Below are 15,908 nucleotides of genomic sequence, written 5' to 3'. Positions count from 1 at the left end.
TACCATTAGCAGGCTTCATTCCCTTAAACTGCCTGACACCATCAGAGTGTTTCTGCACACTAATTGATAGTTTTCGTCGTGGTGGGGTCCGTGGGGTTATTTTGACTGACAGTTCATATTGCCCGATCTTGTCGGCTTGGGCCTGCTCACAGTTAATTGGCTGTGTTTGTACTTGTTAGGCTCGGTAGCCACCGCCTGCAGGGATCCAGGAGTTCCCATGAACGGCAGCCGGAACGGAGATGGAAGGGAACCTGGTGACACTGTGACCTTTCAGTGCGACCCAGGATATGAACTCCAGGGCGAGATGAAGATCACCTGTATACAGGTGGAAAACCGATACTACTGGCAACCCAGCCCACCTGTATGTATAGGTGAGTGCTTCTTCTACACTGTGTATATCGGACATTGTAAAACAGCATTCGTGTAGATTTATTTCACTGAAGATGTTTTCAGGAAAGAAGATTTAGTCTAATTAAAGACTTGAATGTATTTCTTCAAGCTATATATATTACATTTAGCTGAAAATTGCATTTTGTTTCAAGTGTCTCCACTACATGGGTATCCTACACTGTGGTAATTTGCATCTTTGTCAAAAGATTCTCAAGAGTTGTGAAAGGCAAGCCGCTCTCAAACCAAAGAGTCATTCAGATAACCGTCATCATCCTGATGATGTGAAAGCGTGCTAAAATTAATGAATATCAAATTATAAGATTTGGAATGCCTTCCTATTTTCAAAGATACTTTAGCAACCAGAAAAAATGTAGAGGAGCCACATTCTGCCACTTCCTTTCATGTGCTCTCAGCTAATTATCCTCCCTCCATATAGCTCCCACTGACTCCTCAGCCCTCTCCCTATCTCCTCTCCTCCTCTCACTGTATCCTTCTCCTTTGCTGCCCCAGACCCCCCATACAGTATATATATATATATATATATATATATATATATATATATATATATATATATATATATATATATATATATATATATATATATGGGATATTAGATCTGTATGGATTTGGTATTGCAAGCAAGATTTTATTTCCACAACTTTGAACACTTCCACTCCTCCTGAGCCAGACTGGCGTGCACAGCTGCTCCAGCTGTGTGCTTTAATGAATGGGAGCGTGCACACGGTACACGTGCCCATATGGTGTTGATGTGTCTCCTCTGTGTTTCCACAGCTCCATGTGGAGGGAATCTGACTGGCTCCTCTGGCTTCATCCTCTCGCCCAACTATCCTCACCCATACCCTCACAGCAAGGACTGTGACTGGCTCATAGCCGTCAACCCTGACTACGTCCTTTCACTAGCGTTTATTAGGTAACGAGTGAGTTTGTTGATCGCACTTTCATATTACATTTTCACACTTTTTTTAATGGGTTTTTTTTTGGCGACTTCATGTACTTTCATTAGAATTGTATTCATATTACATTCAAGGTTAGTAAGTATTGGTTTATTCTGGTATCACACATGAGAAACTGTTCAGAATGGAGTCAGCAAGGTTTAAATTGGCTTTAAATATGCCCTTCCTTCTTACAACCCTTTTAAACATTCCCTTTAAGATCTTTAATTTACTGCATACATCCATTTGAATCTGCTTATCTGGGCCCGGGTCGCGGCGTCAGTAGCTTAAGCAAAGACGCCCAGTCCTACTTCTCCCCAGCCATCTCTTCCAGTTCCTCTGGGGGGTTACTGAGGCATTCCCAAGACATCTGAGAGATATGAAATGCCCTGAACACTTCACCAGGGAGGCACCTGTCAAGCTCCCATTGCATCCTTCCCTCACTCGTGAACAAGATCCCAAGATACATTAACTCCTCCACTTGAAGCAAGGACTCACCCCTATCCTGGAGAGGGCATTCCACCCTTGTCCTAAGTACCATGGTCTCAGTTTTAGAGGTACTGATTCTCATTATGGCCATTTTTCACAGCAAACTGGTCCTGGCCTGATTATGCCAACAGGGTTACATCATCCGCAAAAGGAGACATGGAATCCTGAGGCCACCAAACTGAGCCCCTCCACCACTTGGCTACTGAGAAATTCTGTTCATCTGAATCTGTGACGAAGAGCAGCCCTGATGGAGTCTAACCCCAACTGAGAACCAGCCATGAGAACCAAGCTCCTGCTGTATTAATACAGGGACCGAATAGCCTGTAGCAGTGGGCTCAGTCCTCTATACTTACTCCCAGAGCAACCCCAGACTAATCCCAAAGGGACCCATTGAATGCCTTCTACAGATCCACAAAACATGTGGACTGGTTGAGCAAACTGTTATGTACCCTCTAGGGCCCGTGCATGGGTAAAAAGCTGGTCCAGTGTTCCACAACCAGGACGGAAACCGCTGTGTCCCTCTTGTAACTGAGATTCCACTGTCAACCAAACTCTCTTTTCCAGTATCCCTACAAAGACCTTGCCAGGGAGGCTGAAGTGTGTGATCCTCTAATAGTTGGAGCACACCCTTCTGTCCCCTTTCTTATGTCACAATGATGTGTCAGCCAGGACAGTCCCACAACATCCAGTCTTAAGGAACTCAGGGTGGACCTCATCCTGGGGGCAGTCATGGCCTGGTGGTAGGGAACTGGTCTTGTGACCGGAGGGTCGTGGGTTCGATTCCCAGACCTGAGGCCATGACTGAGGTGCCCTTGAGCAAGGCACCTAACCCCAACTGCTCCCTGGGCTAGGGCTGCCCACCGCTCTGGGCACGTGTGATCCACAGCCCCCTAGTAATCACTAGTGTGTGTGTGTGTGTTCTAACTGCACAGATGGGTTAGAAGCGGAGGACAAATTTCGATTGCGGTATAAAAAATCACAATTGACAAAATACGGCACATTTACATTTTTACATTTTACATCCACCCCCAAAGTCTTGCCATCAAGGAGTGTTATAAATACCCTGGTCACCTTGGCCCAAGTGATGGGTGAATTCTGGCGCAAGTTCTCCCTCGGGATGCAGCTCTCCCTCGGGATGAGTTCTGCTGGATGTGGGAGTTGACGATCATTCTGACAAGTTCCTCTGCCAGATATTCCCCGCAAACCCTCACAATACATTTGGGTCTGCCAGGTATCCTCACCAACTATCTGATCCAACTCCCCACTTGGTGGTGATCAGTTGACAGCTCAGCCCTTCTCTGTACCTGAGTAAGACATATGAACACAAGACTGATGATATGACTACAAAGTCACTCATCGAAGTGTGGTCTGAGGTATCCTGGTGTCATGTGCACTTATGGACGCCTTTGTGCTCAAACATGGTTTGCATTATTGACAAATCATGGCGAGAACAGAAATCCAGTAAGGGACACCTTCCAGTATCTCCTCCAAGGACTCCAAGAAGGCTGGGTACTCCAAACTGCCATTTGGTGTATAAGCACAAACAACAGTCAGAGCCCGTTCCCCAACCTGAAGGCACAGGAAAGCAACCATCTTGTCTACCAGGGAAACCCCCGAAACACAGGCAGTGAGCTGGGGAGTAGGCCCACTTCCACCCTCTGCCTTTCACCATAGGCAACTCCAGGAAGGAATAAAGTCCAGCTTCTCTCGATAGAACACTGTATCTAGTTGGTATCTCTAAGGCTCATGCACCAGCCCAGGCTCCTTTCCAACCAGAGAGGTCACATTCCATGTTCCAAGGGCCAGCTTCAGTAAAATTAGTTTATTGATTTACTTTAATAAAATTGACAGAATGATGGGCTTAATGCTAAAATCAACTGTCCCATTTCCCCATCACCTATAATCTGTAATTATGTAACAGCAAATATCACTGTAAATTAAAGTGTGTTTCATGTCCGAGGCAGATAATGAGCTCAGCTGGAATTCTTTGCTCATTTCGCTAGTAATGAACCCAATGTTCTTGTTGTTTTTTTGAAGGGGTGGGGACTTCCTGAGGCTCCATTTAAAGTAGCCTGGTGTCTCAGCTTTGAATGATGTGACCAATTAATAAAAAGAAGAGTTGATATATGTGGTTTGCGGTCAAATAATGTTCGTAATTGTGTCCATTATTCATTTAGCCATTGCATAGTGAAGACTGCAGCACTGCAGGGGTTCTGTAACTAGACAGGGCTGATGTAAGGTTATGCTGGAGCTGTGTTGAACTGATGGGATAACCCCCCATGTGTTAATGTTCTCCCCCAACATCTTAATGTTATCCAGCTCACCTAAGAACCTAGACCACCCACATCAAAAACATCTCTGCTAATAGAATAGATTATGCAAGATAAAATATAGACATTTCAGTGAATATATAATGTATTACAGTGAATACAAATATTATACACTGATGTAAGACGTATTCTGCTTTGCCTGATTCATTGGATTTGTGTTCCTGAAAAGTAAATTATTTGACAAGTCAGACTCTGAAAGACAGCGTAGTAGGTAGTGTCATTACCCCGGGCTGGCATTAAATGTGAGCTAGCATCGTTCACATTTCAGTTTCCTCCTCTGGGAGTAAATAACTACACTGGACTCCAGCCAGGACGGCAACATTTCAAACTGGTTTTTAATGAATGACTCTCGATCAGTTCCATCTCAGGCACTTTCATTACACAGTCCATTACTGACATCATTTTTCCTAAAAATAAAAAAAGACCACTATATGAAATATGTCACCAGTAAAAGAAGAAAATGAACAATGCTAAATAAAAATGACCCCCAACATTTGCAGCAGCGTGTGTTGTCTCCCTTCTCCCTATTGTCTCAGTTCAGAATTATCATTATCTGAGCTTGCGTCCAATCCAATTATGACAAAGCTAATTGTTTGCCGATTGACAGCTCCAGAGGCTAGGAAGAGGTGGGGAGAGAACTTCCAACATATCTGGTTATCAAAAATTAATTACCTTTTTAATGTAGTGTTAAGAAATTTGCCCAAATTCACATGTTTGTATTTGTATTATCTCGCACTGAGCCCTAAGCGATACATTCTAAGGCAGTGAAGTGTGTCGAGCACTCTTAGCATTCTCTAACATAACAGGGAGAAAAGAGAGTAAATCTGATGCAGTCACAATCCATCTCATGCAAATGACTGCTGATAGCAGAGTCCTTACTGTCACACCTTACTGAAGATGAAAAGGTGCAAATGTTTATCTTTGTCTTGGAGACCCAAGAGCACAGAACCGCTTTAGATAGCACCTATTCTTGCTCAGTGAGGATGTGTGGGAATGCTCCGTTCACATGTCACTCTTGGGTATTTATAGATTCACTTTTACAGCCCACACCAAGAGAGGCTTTAAGAAGATGAACAGGGGTTCAGGTCTCTAATGTTTCTAAAGCACAGCGAGAAAGAATTTAGATCTTCTAAGAATGCTACTCCAATCCTCTGTGGGCTTCTTCACAGTCACTCATGGTATGTCTAATGAACAAAAAGAATGTTTCCCTAATCCTAGTTTCATGGGTGACATCCAGATGTACATACCATTCTTTATCAGGTAGCAGCAAACATCCATGCTTGCTGCCTGCATGCTGTCCATACACCTGGTATAGATGTAGCATCTCAAGCCTCAAGATGTGTTCTTGGGTCAGGGTGCCTCCTGCCCTCCTTTGATCACAATGAGTGGATATTAGAGTCTGCTCTTTGATCTTCACTTCCATCTTCTTCTCGCCAGCTTCAGCATCGAGCCCAACTATGACTTCCTGTACATCTACGACGGGCCAGACAGCAACAGCCCTCTGATTGGCAGCTTCCAGGACAGTAAGCTTCCTGAGCGTATCGAGAGCAGCTCCAACACCATGCACCTGGCCTTCCGAAGTGATGGCTCTGTCAGCTACACGGGCTTTCACCTCGAGTACAAAGGTATGCCGCCGGAAAGCACTGACATTTGTTAAGGATATAATAAATGGCTTTGTTCAGGCCAGATACAGATATGCCTCAGATTTCATATTTCTTTATGTATACAAGCTAATTATGTGGATTATATGGCTGTGTATTTAAGTTTTGTTTGGAAAAATTGACGATGATGAAAAAATGGTGCAAATTTATTCTTGGGACAAATTGAGGGAATGATATTAATAAATGTCTATTGAGTCTGTTGAGAGGCTCGTACGTATTGGTAATAGTGTCAGGAGTATATTTTTTATAAAGTGCTTTTTAAAAAACATGTTACAAATGAAATTGAAACTGAAAAAAATCAGATTAAATTGTATAAAAGAATATAAATGGATATGTAAAAGACACTCACTTTTAACAGAATAAAACTTTTAATGCTACACTAAACATTGCTTTTTTTGTCCTGTTCTCTTTCCTGTGAAGCCAAGCTAAGGGAGTCCTGCTTTGACCCAGGCAATGTGATGAACAGCACTAGACTGGGCAGTGACTACAAACTGGGCTCCACTGTGACGTTCTACTGCGAGGCAGGCTATGTGCTCCAGGGCTACTCCACCCTCACGTGCATCATGGGGGATGACGGCAGGCCTGGCTGGAACAGGGCTCTGCCCAGCTGCCAAGGTGCACACTAGGGGATACCACTGTAAAAAGACGAGATTCTAGGGTGCTGGGAAAACTGTTGTTGTCCCAAGTGGAAATATTTGGGTGCATAAAGTCTAAGACCCAGAAGCTGAATTTAGGAAATCGTTAAAGTTCCAATCCAGAGACAAATAAAGATTGTTGTACTGAACATGTAATGTACTGTATGCATACAGCCCTGTGCTAAGTTGTTTGTGTGTATGCGGGTCCGTGTGTGTGTGTGTGTGTGTGTGTGTGTGTGTGTGTGTGTGTGTGTGTGTGTGTGTGTGTGTGTGTGTGTGTGTGCGGGTGTTTGTTTGAGCAGCACCTTGTGGGAGTCGCTCCACAGGATCTGAAGGAACCGTTCTGTCCCCAAACTTCCCCAGGAACTACACCACAGGACACAGCTGTGTGTACTCCATCTCTGTGCCCAGGGAATTTGGTAGGAGCCTGCTCTTTTATTTAAAATTACAACGACATTCTTTAGATTGCATAATACTACTCATAAGTGTTTTGTTTTTCTAATTACATATATGGAGATCAAGACACCTTCATTAAAAATAACAGTCAGTTTCATGTCTTGGTTTTGTTATGTCATCAGAAAAAGTGCGTGCCCACGTTGTTACATTCAATCAAGCAGAATCCTCCATTTCAAGTGAGAAGGTTAGAAGCTCAGTTGTGGCTTATAAACCTCTCTGCGTTCACTTGAGCTCCTGGATTTACTGTGGTAACTTAGCAACAAGCTACCAGTTTTATATCTTACTTGAAAAGTTGAAAAGCTTACTGTGTGCATGCTGAATCTGAAGGCTTCTCTACAATATTAATATTTATAGGCCAGAGAGTCTAGACGGTGAATAAGGTGCTTCACAAAGCACTTTCTCATCATCATGCATGCTGGACCATAGCTACTCCTAATTACTCCAGAACGTAATGACAGTCGTGTCAGATGTCAGTGACCTGTCATCAGAAACACTTCCCCGAACCCCATCTCTCTCACGTCACCTGCTTTGTTCCGTTTGAAGTGTTGTTTTGTGTTTCTTAAGGGAACCAATTCAGTCTTCTCACAGAAGCAAAGGGTTCCTCAGGAGTGGGCCGTTCCTTAATGTCAGGACCAGGCAACTGCACGCTGGTCATATTTGTGGATTTTAGTGCAGGCCTTGTTTTTACAGATTTCCTGATAATATAGACATAAAATCTTGTGTGCCGGTTATGAGGCCACAGGAGACATTTGTGTAGACTTTGAGTAAGAAAATCTTGAGATTAGCCATGGCTCGAGACTATACTGCATGTTTCTGTTAACCTGCATCATCAGGCCTTGCTCCTTGATGACAGCCCAAGAAGTTCCAGACTGCCTATCAGTGTAAGATCACAGCAGCTGTAAAGAGTTTAATACTCATCTTGTGGTAGTAGCGGATAGAAGTTGGATTGTGGGATTACCTACCATCCCTGTGACCCACTCCTGTCACTCAGCCCAGTACACAGAATACTGTGCCCAAAGCCCCTACAGATCATGCTCAAATGGAGCAGCTTTGTCTTCTAAAGCTGGCTGCTAGTGTTATCCAAAGGATTTGACTCCCTAGGGATCTCGGTGAGTCCAAACCGGAGACTTCTACGTCACTGTTTTCGTATGTTCCTGTGGGTATTTTAGATCCTCCTCTCAAGCACCTCTTACTGTAGTATGGCCTACATATGCTGGTTCCCTGTAGGACCTACTCTGGCCATCTTGACATTGCTTTTATGGGGAATGAAGGCATGATTTGAGCAAAGTGAAGGTAAAAGGTGCATGTGAGGTGCGTGAAGAATGAAAGTTGTACAGCTGATCCGAGATCAGTGTCTGCTAGCCTTCAACACTACCGCATGAATAAAAATATTGTCCATTATGTAAAATGTATTTTTATATTGCATTTAAAAAATATTTTATTTCACTCTACATTTACATTGCACAAATTTACTTAAATGTTTTAGATGATTTTCTTTCATTATCATAATATCAGGAATGACAGACCCTGATATATTTTCTACAACTATTCTCCTCTGAAACTCAGACACAGTACTAACCTTTATCTAAGAAACTACAAACTGCCTACAACGAAACATCAAGAGCTAAGATTGTTGTGAACATTTTGATTGGGCATCATGCTGTATGTTTAAATATGTACAGTATAAAGAAAATATGCAAGAACAGACAAAAAAGCCCTGAGACCTCAGATGCTAGCCCATTTGAGAAAGGGCCTACATGCCACTGAGAAATAATAGGTTTAGACTGTATCTAAGAGAGTCAGTCTTTTGTTTTTGAGGGTTTCAGCACCCAGAGACATTGCTGTGCATCAGGGTCTTGTTTAGTAATACATTTGCTCCAAGGACTTTCTGATAGATGTCAGGTTTAATGAGCTAGTGTGGCGTTCATATTGAAACTAAGGTATCTAGACCATTGTGAAGTTTGTTTTTCCCATAGGAACACCAACACCACATTTGAACAAAAGATCAATAGGGACAGAAATAGACTTAGGAAGCACAGACACTGTATGTGCCCTGGATCCAAGATGGAGGCTTGGCCGGTAATACAGAGACAGCAGGAGGGACATGGTTCAGTAATTTAATTGGATTTGCAGCTGAGGTAATAGGTATCCTGAATACAAGCATAAAGACCTGTTTCGACATTTTCTGCTATTAGCAATATTTGATCTAAGGCTGAATGGGACAGAGTGAAAGACATATATCTAGAAATTCACCGAAATTGTTTCTCAATAACCATTTTTTTTTCCTACTTTTCCACCTGTGGTAGTACTAAACTTGGATATTTAATAATGGTTAACCTTACCTTATATCAGTCAATACACATGTACTGGCTTGACATTTTAAGAGAGGGTGAGAGAGTCAGCACCATATTAAGCTGGTGAGTTGCTTTCTCACTAAGCATCTTCCTGGCAGACTGAGTGGCGGGCAGTTGTGTAATATCATGTACCTGAAGTACTGTCAAACATCAGGAGCAGACAAGGGACCGATTATGGACTAAATGTGTGTTCTAGTACCAAAGCTAGAACCGAACATGTATGACTGAGCAGAGATGACAACTTTAGTGTCTGAACAGCTTTAGTTTGACTGATACAAAGACCAGTATTGAAGTAGATACTTCAAAGACCATTGGAAACTATTTCAGTATAGACTTTCAGAATATCCATCTGTCCTTTCAGTGGGTGTGGTCAGTAGGGCTTTTGGTTGGTAGACTGACAAAGATTCCATTTGAAATCGAAATTTTGTCTTCATAAAGCATTATGTGAACATGATGTAATGTGCCAGCTTATTTGTTTATTTGCACTATTTTTAAACGAGCTCCTACTCTGGTGGATGTTTGGGCAACTATATTATTTTCTTTGTGTTGTTATACGAGTCATTCTAATGAGCTGAAATACTATTTTGAGGAAGGGCTTGTGTACCCTTTGGAATTACCTTGAATTCTGTAATAATAAATATAGATTTTTTTATTAAATACTATTTGGTCTTATTTAAGTAAGAGCAGAGCCATTTTCCTATAGCTTCACTAAGCAAAGTGTTCAAAGGTTAAGCAGTCAAAAGGTATGTGAACCTCCAATTGGCAATCTTGCAATTGGAGTCAGATATTAAAATCCATTTATGTATGGGATTGACCTGCCATGCACAAAAGACTTTAATTACCTTAATTTCACAGCGAAATGTGTATAAGTGCAGTGGAGCCTGATCAGATGCTTTAGGACCTTAGAAGAGCATGTTAGGAAGCTCACAAGGTTGGAACGGTTTTGAAAGTCTCATTCCTCCATCAGTCTCCAATCAGTTTACGAGTTTACTAGTGGAAGAAATAAAGGAGAACAAATGAGAAAAGAGCCAATTCCTTTAACAAGAGCCAAAGGACCCTGGAGTGATAACTAAAGTATTTACTGCAGAGGATATCTGTGTAAATGAGCTAACCATACAAAAATTCTGTTCACAAGAGGATACCACAGAGGAAACCAGGGCAGTCATGGCCTGGCGGTTAGGGAACTGGACTTGTGACCGGAGGGTCGTGGGTTCGATTCCCAGACAGGCCATGACTGAGGTGTCCTTGAGCAAGGCACCTAACCCCAACTGCTCCCCGGGCGCCGGGCTAGGGCTGCCCACCGCTCTGGGCACGTGTGATCCACAGCCCCCTAGTAATCACTAGTGTGTGTGTGTGTTCTGACTGCACAGATGGGTTAAAAGCGGAGGACAAATTTCGATTGGGGTGTAAAAATCACAATTGACAAAATATGGCACATTAAACCACTGTTCTCTGGGAAAAATCAGAACCAATAAGTCAATAAGTATGGTGGAGTATGGAAGTTCAGAGTGTGCTGTCGGTTATTCAGAACTGAAGCTCCATAACAAATGCTGTGTTTTAAAGTGCCAAGACACAGATCTGACCAACACCTGAAGCAGTGTGTGCAAGAAAGATGAGTAATATCGATGACCTGAAATAACATGGTACAATGCAATTGTCCAGAATGTTTTCTAGTATGGAGGTTCAGTGACTGAGATGCCTTGACAGAAGCCTGTGTGAAGAACACTACACATTCAGCCCTTCCTCCAGCATTGAGACTGACCTCAAAGATTTCCCTTGTTCTCTGAGAGCTTCAGTTTTTCTGAGATTTAGGTTCTCCTGTTTGATTGATTTTTCCTGCTGCTTTTCAAAATATTATGTTAAAAATGAGCAGAGAAAAAGGTTTGGCAAGAATACTGCTTTGGAAAACTTTTTTTAGTTGTCAAATGTCAGCTTGTTCTGTCTGCTCTGCTTGGGTGTGACAAAACTTCTGTTACATCTTTTGTATCTTGTCCAAAGTAGAACTGATGTGTATGGATGGGACAGGAGCTCAGTCAGTGCTTGCTAGGCTATTTCATATCTTATGTAATTATGTGGAACATCATTGTGTGATTTGCTTAATAATATAAAAATCTGTAAGAGTTGCTGATTCTGCTATGGTTTTTCGGATATGGTTTAAAGAAGCATTTTATGTAAATGCAGCCGTTGTCTATGTAAACTCTGTATTTAGCCTTTGATGCTTGTAACAATCTTTAGAGAAGCGCACAGAATGTGTGACTCTTTTTACAAATAGACTTCTTGTTGTTCATGAGTCAGACTCCTTTTCAAAAGCTTTTTTAGGGAACTGTTTAAACCATCTTCCTATCAATAGTTGCCTGTGATAAAAGGTCACAGACTCTACATGCAGAAATCCAGACAATTCCAAAAGCTTAAAGGAAGTTCCTAACCTTAATCGAAGAGGGGTCATTATGCCTTGGTAGCACAGTATTGACATTATGTATTGACAAAATGCACTCAACACAGTGTGCAAGAAACTGAGCTGAGGTGGGATGTGTGGAGATAAGTTATGTTTATTCAGGGCAAATCTAAAATTATAATCCATATTTCAGTCGGTGGTTATGTAGCTAGGGAAAACAAAACGATAATAGAAAACATAGCTAGATGTGGCAAAAATCAAAGTAAACACGGAATACTGGGAAGGTGATTTACAATGACCATCTAACAAGAAGACAGGGTGTAAACACACTAGATTAGGAGGAAACAGTACAATGTTGAGAACCATGAAGGGCGGGGGAAAAAACACAAGACAACCAAAGTCTTGAGAACTGCAGTGCCGTAGGGTGGAGTCCATGACACTATGCTTCTAAGTGGGCACCAATACATGGTAAAAATCTCTAAAAACTATTCTTATGAATTTGAAGCTTTTACATAAACTGAGTAGTCATTAAAGCAGAAGGAGTCTCAGATCCAGATCAGATTCAGGAGGTTTTTCAAATCAGCAACAAAACACTTAGCATCCTTTGTGAAGCAGCGTGAAATCCAAGCTTCAGCGCACACCCACACAAGCACTCGTATACATACATACATACATACACACACACACACACACACACACACACACACACACACACACACACACACACACACACACACACACACACACACACACTAAGATTCCTTTATGTCACTCATGGTTTCCTTGGCAGCACCGCAAGCTACAGTACTCCCGTTAAAAATGCAGTGTTCCGCATTCTTTTTTATGTTTCATTATTCTGTCAGAAAGAATGATAGCACCAATATTTCAGACAATGACAGGTTTGGTCTAAGAGATGCATAATTCAGTAGAGAGCAGCCCCCACCTCATCTTTCCATCTTCTGCCATCATCCTCACTGGCCCCAGGCAGTCAACGTGAACCCCAGTGCTCCCTCATGACCACTGGGGGAGAGGGTAGAATGATCTTTCATTGCCTAATATTGCACACAAGCCCTGACATCACTCAGTCACTAAATGACAGTCACATCAGCTGCTTGTGATTTGCATCTGGCTTACTACCGGCCTGCCATGGAGCATTCCTAGGGCTTTAATTGTTGTACGGAGCATTGACTGAACATGGTGTTAGCAGGCTAAGTTGGGAACACTGATTTGGCAAAGCAGCACTAAATGTTTTACTCACTGAAAGTAATGTGACTTGTGGGAGAATTAAGCAAAGTTGCCACTGCGTGAGCTCTTAGTTTAACGTCCGTGTATTAATTGTTAACTTGTCCTTTATTCAAAGTGAAGCATTTAATAAGGCGTGAGCCTCTGTTACTCTTAAATGCATGCTCTACTTTGTGGATCAGTGTGGAGTCCTCTGTAGCACGCACCCCATCATCTCCTCCCTTATGTCTGACACTGGCTTTTCCAGCATTGTTAATGGATGCTTTTTGCTTTTGACATTTTGCAGCTAGGTAGCCATTTACTCCCCCTGCCCCTTTAAATGTCAGTTAGCAATGATTAATACACTATGTAAATGTTTTTTATTATCTGCTGTTCAGCATCTAGGAACTAAAGAGACTTCAGTTAACTTATCTGGCTTGTGGCGATCAATCCAAAAAAACGATGAAAGACGAAAAAATGTCTGGTGCTGATTCAGTCTTACTGGTACTCCTATAATCCCATTAGTATTTCTTGGATGTGTTAGCCTTCGTTATCAGGTTCTCAGGGTAATGTATCAGTCATGGACTTGTGAGTGCTTTAAACACAATAGATTGAGTATACCTCTTGCACAAAAATATTTCACATGTAGGCAGAAAGTACAGATTGTTGATAATCATTTAAGGAGATGAATGAGAAAACATTCAGCTACTGTTGCTTCTGTTTTCCATACTAGCAGCGGCTACAGAAGAGCACGGGTCACATTTGGCATTGACTCACATTCAGTAATAAACTGCAGCATCACTGGACTTGCTAATATGATTCTGATGCTGTATGACAGTATGATCTTTAAAAATGGAGGGTAGCACAGACAAAATTCACATTTGTCTGTTTCCCACCTATTCAGCATACGTTTTTAACATTTTCATAGATGGGCCATATTAGCAAGTCTTGAGGTTTCCTAACAATGTGACAGGACGCATGTGTTATTTCAGCATACATTCTGCACAATGCTGACTGAGGCATGATAGCCTCTCAGTCTTGTGACTTGTGTTAGCCTTATAGCATCAACCAAAAACTAAAGAAGCAGCATTTGTACTTCTGTCATGTCTTTGTTCATTGACTCCATTTGTGGTAAGAGGACAGTTGTATAAATTTGTTATTTTGCCAAATCATTTAATAATGTGCCAAACAGTTATTTTTGAAATAGCTGTTGTTTTGGCTCTGGTTTATTCAGATTTATTCGAATTTATTCATATTTTGCAGCCACATGATGACCTGCATACATTCTGTCCTCTTTTTGAGAGACACCAGTGACATTTTACAGATACAAATGTCACATCTAGAATCTAGTTAGATGTTAGGTCCTTTTGTTCATGAACTAACTGTCCAGATATTTTAAACTGCTTATAAAATGGAAGAAAAATGTGTAATAACATGCTCTTACTCAGTTGACTTGATTTGGAAGTTCATACCCTGACTGTCTGCATATTTACTTTGTAGTAATTGTTTAATTCCAAGTCCTTGAACTGGAATTTAGATGCAGAACAACCAAATTTGTGTCCCTATCCAATAACAGACTTCCCACTATATGCTGCCCCCTGGTGAATTAACTGTGCCTTTCTTTGTGATGCTTTAGACCTGAGGTTTCCCAGTACCCTCTGCCAGACTGAAAAGCACTTGCTTAAGGTGATACCACAGTAAGCAAGTGCTTTCAGAAGCTTTCTGGCAGTTAAGCTGGTGTGTGTGTGCGTGCGTGCGTGCGTGCGTGCGTGCGTGCGTGCGTGCGCACGCGTGAGCATGCAGAGATCAAGCACAGATGTGCGGAGGACATTTAGTGTAAGCTCTTTCACTGACAGCAGTGTAAGAAATTAAGCATGACTGCTGTAATTGGTGTAGCTCTAGTCCCAAGACACCTTCTTCCATATTTAAAAATATTTTACCTCCAAATATATTTCAGTTGTGCCAGTCTGGCCTGGGTAGTAGGGATTAACTTAAGACACTGATGTATTAAATTAATAACTTTTGTTCAACTATACTTCTATATTAATGCAGATATAACAACATAACTGAAAATATATGAAATGTGGTGACCACAGGGTGCTTTCGTGTCTATCAGCTGACTATGCAGTAAACAGTGATTATTACACTGTGCTGAGGTAAAATCCCCTGGAGCTGTATAGAACTGTTTAGTCTTTTGTAAATTAAATGCATGGCAAATTGCAATCAAGTTCATAGCTCTCTGTAGTACCCTTCTGCTCTAGGAAAAAAAAACATTTAAATGTGGCTTTACCTATGGTTGTACTTATGTGGTACTCCATGGTGGTAGGGGTGTACATGGCTGCCAGAGGAACTGACTTGCTGGATTTTATTGATTTGACTGCCAGTGACGGGCAGGATGAATTCTGAAATGTACTGAAGCATCTTAATTGCTTGGATCCAACCAAATGCCTCAGAAACCAGTGGGTGTCACTTCACCTTGAAGCAGGACAATGACTTGAAAAACTTCAGTAACTGTGGAGTATTAAAGGCCAGAATTGGAATGTTTCCAATGGAATACTTCAAGTGGAATGCTTCTCTGGCCAAGTCAATTACCCAAGTCAGACCCCAGTGAGCATGCATTCCACTTACAGAAGACAAGTATGAAGACAAGAAGCCCCTAAACAACTTGTAAATGAAAATGTGAGCATTCTAAGGTAGATGGAATGGCCTGCGGCATCTTGGAAGATGTGCAGGTCACAAAATTCAGGCAGTCCTCCACTTCAAAAAATCTGCGACTAATGTTTAAGCATGCCACTTTTAGTCGACATCATATCAAATTGTCCAATTAAATAATTCTCTGAAATGGCCTGTGACACTGTTTCCTAGTTGGTTCACCTAATATACAAGTGTATATCTTCCAATTAAAGCTGACATTTTGCATGTTAACTACTAAATATTTACTTGTTTACAGAGTGCACTGTACACCGATGTTTTTCAAACATGCTTGTCAAACCTGAAGTTTGTGATTAATGATTTGGTGATTTG

General features: G+C 41.7%; 1 protein-coding gene across 3 annotated transcripts in view; it reads left to right on the top strand.

Moving 5' to 3' along the window:
* Positions 1 to 15,908, top strand: part of csmd3b (CUB and Sushi multiple domains 3b) — a 336,693-nt gene that overhangs the window by 240,818 nt on the left and 79,967 nt on the right. For all 3 annotated transcript variants that reach the window (XM_077009034.1, XM_077009033.1, XM_077009032.1), the window contains exons 27-31: positions 180 to 371; positions 1,183 to 1,321; positions 5,600 to 5,787; positions 6,244 to 6,438; positions 6,761 to 6,877. In XM_077009034.1, coding sequence (XP_076865149.1) covers positions 180 to 371; positions 1,183 to 1,321; positions 5,600 to 5,787; positions 6,244 to 6,438; positions 6,761 to 6,877 — 831 coding nt within the window. The remainder of the gene's footprint in view (positions 1 to 179; positions 372 to 1,182; positions 1,322 to 5,599; positions 5,788 to 6,243; positions 6,439 to 6,760; positions 6,878 to 15,908) is intronic.

The sequence above is a fragment of the Brachyhypopomus gauderio genome, chromosome 6 (assembly GCF_052324685.1).
Source record: "Brachyhypopomus gauderio isolate BG-103 chromosome 6, BGAUD_0.2, whole genome shotgun sequence".
NCBI lineage: Eukaryota > Metazoa > Chordata > Actinopteri > Gymnotiformes > Hypopomidae > Brachyhypopomus > Brachyhypopomus gauderio.
Note: the sequence above shows the minus strand (reverse complement) of the source record. Positions and strands in the feature narration are given on the sequence as shown.